General features: G+C 41.2%; 1 protein-coding gene across 2 annotated transcripts in view; it reads right to left on the bottom strand.

Annotated features, from left to right (window-relative positions):
- Positions 1-2750: 2750 nt before the first annotated feature.
- Positions 2751-7124, bottom strand: part of CDH11 (cadherin 11) — a 149623-nt gene continuing 145249 nt past the window's right edge. For both annotated transcript variants that reach the window (XM_007457320.1, XM_007457321.1), the window contains exons 12-13: positions 6438-6689; positions 2751-4073 (exon numbers count right to left, since the gene is read on the bottom strand). In XM_007457320.1, coding sequence (XP_007457382.1) covers positions 3577-4073; positions 6438-6689 — 749 coding nt within the window. In that variant the 3' untranslated portion in view covers positions 2751-3576. The remainder of the gene's footprint in view (positions 4074-6437; positions 6690-7124) is intronic.

Raw genomic sequence — 7124 nt, 5'->3', positions numbered from 1 at the left:
ACTGAATTATTTTAGGATACTTCTATCACATTTTGACATTCATAATAACCCTCCTGACATGCCTCTAGGTTTATATGCTCCTAATCTGTCCTCCACACTGCCTGGCAGCTGGATTTGTCCACTCTTCTGCTCAGAGATCCCAACTCACCCCCCATTGTCCTACAGAGGCTCTCAAAAAGAGGTGAAGGATGTTGCATAATTACCCAGGAGCAATTTCAAATACTATTGACTAGGTGTCACCCTACACACAGGGTTATACTCTCTGGGCAACTTGAATGTGTATTTTTTAATGAGTTCTCCAATTGATATAGATAATCTGCTCTCTTATTTTCTCCATCATGCCAGGAACAGTGGCATATAAAATGCAACTTAACTAAACACAAGATCTGTCCAGAAAGGCCATGATTGGCATACCCTCCATTCAGTTAACATCTCACCATATCCTGTTATGTCTTTTATTTATTTTCTCCCCTCAACTCTGAAGGAGAGGAAATAGCCTGATGCATTGTCTGGGGAGGTGGGTGGGCATAGAGGTAAATAGCTGATTACAACGCAAAAGGATAGATATTTTGGAAAGGGTTGGAAAGCCTGAAACACATCAGGAAGCAAGATTCATTCTGCAAGCTTGAGAAACTAGCACAGTGCTACAAAATAAAACTACAAAATAAATTTTGATGAGTGAATGAAGGAGTGAATGAATGATGATTGAAACAATACCTACTACTGAAGGACAAGAATAACAAAGCAGAGTCCTTTCTTTAGCTGAATCCATGTCATAAAGCAGTGATTACTTTATATTGAAATAAGGAAGGACCACTTAAACTAAGATTGCTTTTAAGGTAATATGTTCCAAATGAAAAAAGGACTCCACTAGTTGGGAAAGATGTTTTATTCCCAAACTTCTAAGAGGGTTCTTCTACAAACAATAGAGGCTTAAAGTAAAAAAGAGAAGATAAAAAGAAATACAAGTATTTTTAACTATTGAAAAGTAGACAGCCTTTTTTTTAAAAAAAATTAAACACAAAAAATGTGAAACAGTAGTTGTCAAATTTAATCCAAATACATTCCTAGAAAAAAGGATCATCCGCGGTGACAGGCTTACTTACAGCTGTATACTTGTTTAAGTGCCACTCACTTTCTTTTTTTTTTTAATTAATTTATTTTTGGCTGCATTGGGTCTTCGTTGCTGCATGCGGGCTTTCTCTAGTTGCAGCGAGCGGGGGCTACTCTTACTTGCGGTGTGCGGGCTTCTCATTGTGGTGGCTTCTCTTGTTGCGGAGCATGGACTCTAGGCGTGCAGGCTTCAGTAATTGTGGCTCACAGGCTTAGTTGTTCTGCAGCATGTGGGATCTTCCCGGACCAGGTCTTGAACCTGTGTCCCCTGCATTGGCAGGCAGATTCTTAGTCACTGCGCCACCAGAGAAGGCCCAGGGCTATTCATTTTCCTTTTGAGTTATTTCTTCACTTCAAATTCAACTGGAGATCTGTGCAAATCTAGCAAAATATTCTTTGGATTACAAAAAACATATAAAAAATGAACAAAACCTGCAATTATGGAAGTCTTGAGAGTGTGCAATCCTTCACTGAAATGAAAGATTCCAAAGTGACATTGTCCACAGAATTTATTCCGTTGAAGTGTTCAGACAATTTGATTTAAATGCAAAGAAATATGGAAGTGAGCACTTCATCAAAACATTTCTCTTTGTATGCATTTTGACTGAGTCATAAAAATAGTATGTAGCAGGATATCAAGAAGTTGCTTGAAACAAACTCCCACAATAAAGTTAAGAAAAAAAAAAGAAGATAATCTAAAAATTATCTGCAATCCAAGAGAAAGTGTGTGCCCTCTGTCTAGGGGAAAGAGAAAGAGCACTTACAGCATAGCATAACCTGTGAGTCCTTTCCCTGAGTATTGCTATGTTTTGACCTTTGGCCCTACGGAGCAGGTGAAGTGTCCTTCACAGAAGTCCCAACCCCCAGGCAGCAAGATGGGACTGCAGGAGACTGCAGGCATACTCACAGATCAAATGGCATTGACCCTCAGAAGCCACCATGGTCCCTGTCCTCATTCTGAGCTTATGGCCCAAAGCATATTTTAAAACAAGGTTTGGAAATGAATTACTTTTTCTTTGATCAAACTCTAGAATGCCACATTGTTTTAAGAGGAGTTAAAATTATAAAAGGAAAAATAAGCAGTTTCAACTGGCAGAGTCATTATGATAGCCTGGCAAGATCAAAGTAAGGAAGAATAGAATAACATTGGAGGTCTGATCTGATAACTATACGTGGCAAATGTATATTTTTGACTCTTCACCCCACCAACCCTCAAATGCTCGGTATGGGGCATAAAATCTACATCCTGAACTTCAGAGTTCTGATAGTTTCATTCCCTCATGGACTCGTTTCTCATAACTATCAAATTACTGATACACAAGATAAATGCATATTATATAACAAGTATTGCAAAATCATAGACTGACCTAGATCTTTAGCATCCTTCTTTTATAGAAGATGCGTGTGAAGAGAAGTCAGGAAGCTAACACCGAGAATGTACAAAAAAGCTTTACACAATGCTACAGAATCTTGTCTGAAAAAACATTTGTAAAACATATTTGATTTTAAATAAACAATAAAAGCAGACTACAACAGATCATAAATAGAGTTATTAAAAGATCACAAATATCTTAAATTAGAATTATAAATGGGTCATTAGAAATAATTTTTTTCAATGTTAAGAATCAAACCCAGAATTAAAAAAGAATCTTTTTTTATTTCAAAGGTTGCTTCTTATATTGAAGCTCATATTAAAGCAACAGTACAATGTTCATAAAATATAAGTGTGATGCCGTAACATTTCTTACATGTCAGAATACTGATATTTGTATGTATACTAAAATAAGAACTTTAAAATTGTACAAATAGATACATTAAAAATGACATAGAAATAGGGCGCCTCTCACTGAAACAAGACAGTTATATCTGGCACGTATTAGTTTAAGATGAAAGTAGAAGCAAAAAGATTTACAAGAATCAGCAGTAACAAGATTGATACTCAAGAGACATAATTGTACGTTGTATTGTACATACATTGTATGGGTTTAAGCTGGCTGAATATTATATATTTCAAGTTTAAAAATGCACTACATATAGAGTGTCCATAGTTTAAGGCGAAATTACAGCTCAGAACTGTTGTCCTTTCTAATTTTGTGGAAGCTTCTTTGACAAATTTTTTAAAAAAAGAAGAAAAAATGACTTAGATGTTCATAACACATAAACAATTTCCCTTCATTGTGAGTTCACCGTTAGACTTCCCCTTCTCTTAAATATTTTGTATGCCAAGTGGTTTTCCTCTAGCCAAGTTGATAAACTTCAATATTTGCCTTTTTGTGAGAAAAGGTACTTCACAGTATTTACCACTTTGATGTCCTTGCAGTTTTATTAAAGGTATCCTCTCTGTAAAACTTTGCTTGTTTTAAATGAGCCTTTCCTTGTTTTAAAAAAATACCTGTTTACATATCTTCTAGATTCTTCAGAACACCAGACACAGTTCTTAAGGCCAAATTTGTATCGTTTTTGTTAAGAGTCGTCATCAAAAGTGTCTTTGGAACCGTACAAGTCCGCTAGTTTCTTAAATCGAGGTCCCCAGTTCTGCAGGTAGTCATAGTCCAAGTCTGAATCTGTGGTAGCCGACTCTAAGGAACTCAGGGACCCGGCCACAGAGCCCCTGCCTTCGTAACCATAGATCTGGATGGAGTCATAAGGGGGGGCGGTTGGGTCATTATCTGCCTCCTGTATTCTCGTGTTGATGAAGTCATCCACATCCACACTGTTGGGTGCTGGCCGGAGCCCAGGTCTAGGCATGTACTGATACTCAGGTTTTATGTCTTTGCGAGGAATAAATCCATTGATACCATCAGGGTTCTGGAGGGTGGCGATATCAAAGGCTTCTGTGTCTTCCTCCCCACCGCCCTCATCATCATAGGTAATGATGTTCTCACGGACATCTTCTTCCTCGAAGACAATGAGTGGTTCTTTCTTTTGCCTTCTCAGTGTCACAAACAACACTACGATGACTACAGGGGGGGAAAAAAAAAAAGAAAGGAAGCATAGGTTAAGCCCAGTCTTCTGGGTTCTTTTCCCAGGGAAACTCTGCTTACCTTAAAGCATGGTGTACACATGTTTCAGAACTGGGGCCAGTCTATGAAATGAGAGCTTTACCTGGAATCCCCAAAGATGTGCAAAGTTGCCCTACACCTGGCTCTTCATCTGCCAAATGCTTCCAGGAAAATATTATATCCAAACAAACTGGCAAGTTGGAACTATTTTGAGTTTTTACAAATGAATCCGACACCATTTAGAAGTCATCTTCAGAAGAATGAGAAGATTCTAAATGTGTCCGTCTGCAGCCTCTTAAAAGTGGGTTATGCCTGTTTCTTTTTGCAAAGGACGACAGCTGCCTCTCCAAAGTTTACAAATGAGGACATTCAGAGACTTGAGGTCCTAACTTTCTACAGAAGGTGCTGAGCCCCTGCCCAGAGTTCTGAGGTGAGGTCAGCAATGACCTTACTCTACCTTTATAAGAAATCTTATCATAAGCATGGCTAGACTCTCTTCACACCACTGTATAGAAGAGGGGTAGTTTATAAAGACCCCCAAGAGACAAATGACAAATCTTCTCTATTTATCTGAATACAGGGAAACAGCGTCAGCTGAAACTCCCGATGAAACCACTGTAACTGTCTCTTCCCTGGGAGAGGGGATTCCACTAAACTCAGGGCATCTAGGATGAATAAGCAGAGTTGCTTATAAGGAAAGCTCTGACACTGTTTCATTCTCTATCAACCCCCCCATCTCCCCACAATGTTCCATTGGAACACTCGCCCACACACTCAGCAAGATTGAAGAAAATGTTTGTGGCTGAATTTGGCAAGTGACTTGAGAGCCCCTCTGGGTCCACCATCACGCTGAGATGCAGGGATGGGAGTCTGCACTGGACCAGACTGTGAACGGCTTCCAGTGCTCAGCAGGCAGTGTCTTTCCCCTGTGCCTTCTTTAACAGCACCCTCACCAGGACCATTCTTTTTCACTTTCTTTGCTTGGCTGACTCTTTATCTTTCACCACAAAAATCCTTCCTGATATCCCATTCTGATACCAGACAGGGCTATTGGTATCCACTCTTATGTACCCACCTGGCCATCACCGTGACACGTGTCACACTGTTCACACATCTGCCTCCACCACTAGATTATGAACTTCTCAGAGCTTTTCTGTTTTCTGCTCCCTCTGCTTGGATTATCCATCCATCCCAGCCCCTTTCCCCAGCTGGAAAGCTCTTTCAGCATCTGTTAAGTACGTTACATCCTCCAGGAAGTTGTCTCTGACCTTCCCAGTCAATATCAGGTACTTTCTACTCTTGTGCCCCCACCGCTTTAGGTTCGTGTCTCTATCATGGTGCTCACCATGTGCCTCTGCAATTGATCTGCTCATGCCTATTTTCCTCAATAGACTATGAACTTTTTGATCCCTGAGATCTTGTATGATTCTTCTCTTTATCCCCCAGGGCTGAACACAGGGCCTGGTACCCAGAAAATACTCATTAACTATTGGTTGAACTAAACTTGCTGGCTCTTCCCTATGTATCAGGGACACATTAATTCATTCAGTAAAGAACTAACCATCATGGAACAAGTATAAATTTGATGTCAGACATATTTAGATTTGAATCCTGATTTTTTTGTCATACACAAGTTCTGAGACTTTGGGACAACTGATCTAATCTTCCTGAGGCCCGGCACTGGTAGATGTTACCTGCATCAGCACATTCCTGCTATTACAGAGTAAACCACAGATGGGACCATGTGCAGAAGAGGGGCACCTAACTCAGCAGGCAAGTGCAGGAAAAGCTGCTCTGGGCTCCCCATGAGCTGATGCATGCACCCAGATATTACATATGACATCTAGAGGAGGAGCCCAGATCCAGCTTCAGCCAGGCCAGTCTTCATCCAGTTCCTTGAGTCCTTCATAGACAGTCTTTGACATCACTATTATTCTTTCTACCTCTAATTCTTCTCATTCCTCTTGTAAGGCACACCATTGTTCATATACTAGGTCTTTGCCTAAATTCCTCTCCTGAAAAATCTCTGATGTTCAACCCCGTCCCCTGCTGATGCCCCCAGATGTCTTCTGTTACGCAGTCCTGTGATGCCCGGCATTTGCTCATCACAACCACCCCCAACTCGGCTCTAATGCTTGTTAAGTTGCCTGTTCCCCCACCATACTCTAAAATACATGAGCAGGCAGGCATCCTCTCTTTTCTGTGTCAAATTGCCTCCACGGTATATAGCACGATTCCTGGTAACTTGAGAAATATATGTGTTTCAAGGATGGGCATCTGGTTGAAAGGCCCTTCCTACAGGTAACCTGGGAGGTCCCTTACCCAGGAGAATGACGATGCAGGCAAGGATGGCGATCAGCGCCCCAGTGCTCAGGCCGGCGTTCAGCATGTAGGCCTCTGCGTTGCAGGACAGCAGTGCCCCGTTCACATCACACCCACAGACCTTGATGGTGAGGGTGTTGGTGCTACTCATGGGAGGGATTCCACCATCACTGATCACAATGGGTAGGAGGTACAAATCCTGCTTCTGCCGACTGAACCCTCCACGCCGGGCGTACACCCCTGCAGTGTTATCTGTTGGAAGAGTGGAGACAAGGTGTACTCGCAGAGCAAGACCACGGAATCACAGACTTCACATTTTTGCATTCAGCTTGGCTGATCTGAATGTGCTCTTCTCACCACCAAGGCTACAACCAGAATCCTCCCCACTTGTTCTTTAACCTAGACATCTATAGAAGCCACAGTCATTTGGCATGACAAGGATCCCTGAGTTTTGTCCCATCTCGAAATGAAACGCAGAAATCAGCTCTTTTTTATTTAGTTGATATGAACGCCTTCAGTGGCCGGGTAACCACACCATTTTCTGATTGGGTGTTGTCCCTTTCCTCAAATACAAGGAAGTGTGGGCTTCAATCCCACACTCTATATTAGTATACAATAAAATTAAATATATAGGCGAGTGTGAGAAAAAACACACAAAACCCTTCTTTTTCATGTTTGTACTTTCCC

This window comes from Lipotes vexillifer, unplaced genomic scaffold (assembly GCF_000442215.2).
Source record: "Lipotes vexillifer unplaced genomic scaffold, Lipotes_vexillifer_v1.1 scaffold504, whole genome shotgun sequence".
Taxonomy (NCBI): Eukaryota; Metazoa; Chordata; class Mammalia; order Artiodactyla; family Lipotidae; genus Lipotes; species Lipotes vexillifer.
Note: the sequence above shows the minus strand (reverse complement) of the source record. Positions and strands in the feature narration are given on the sequence as shown.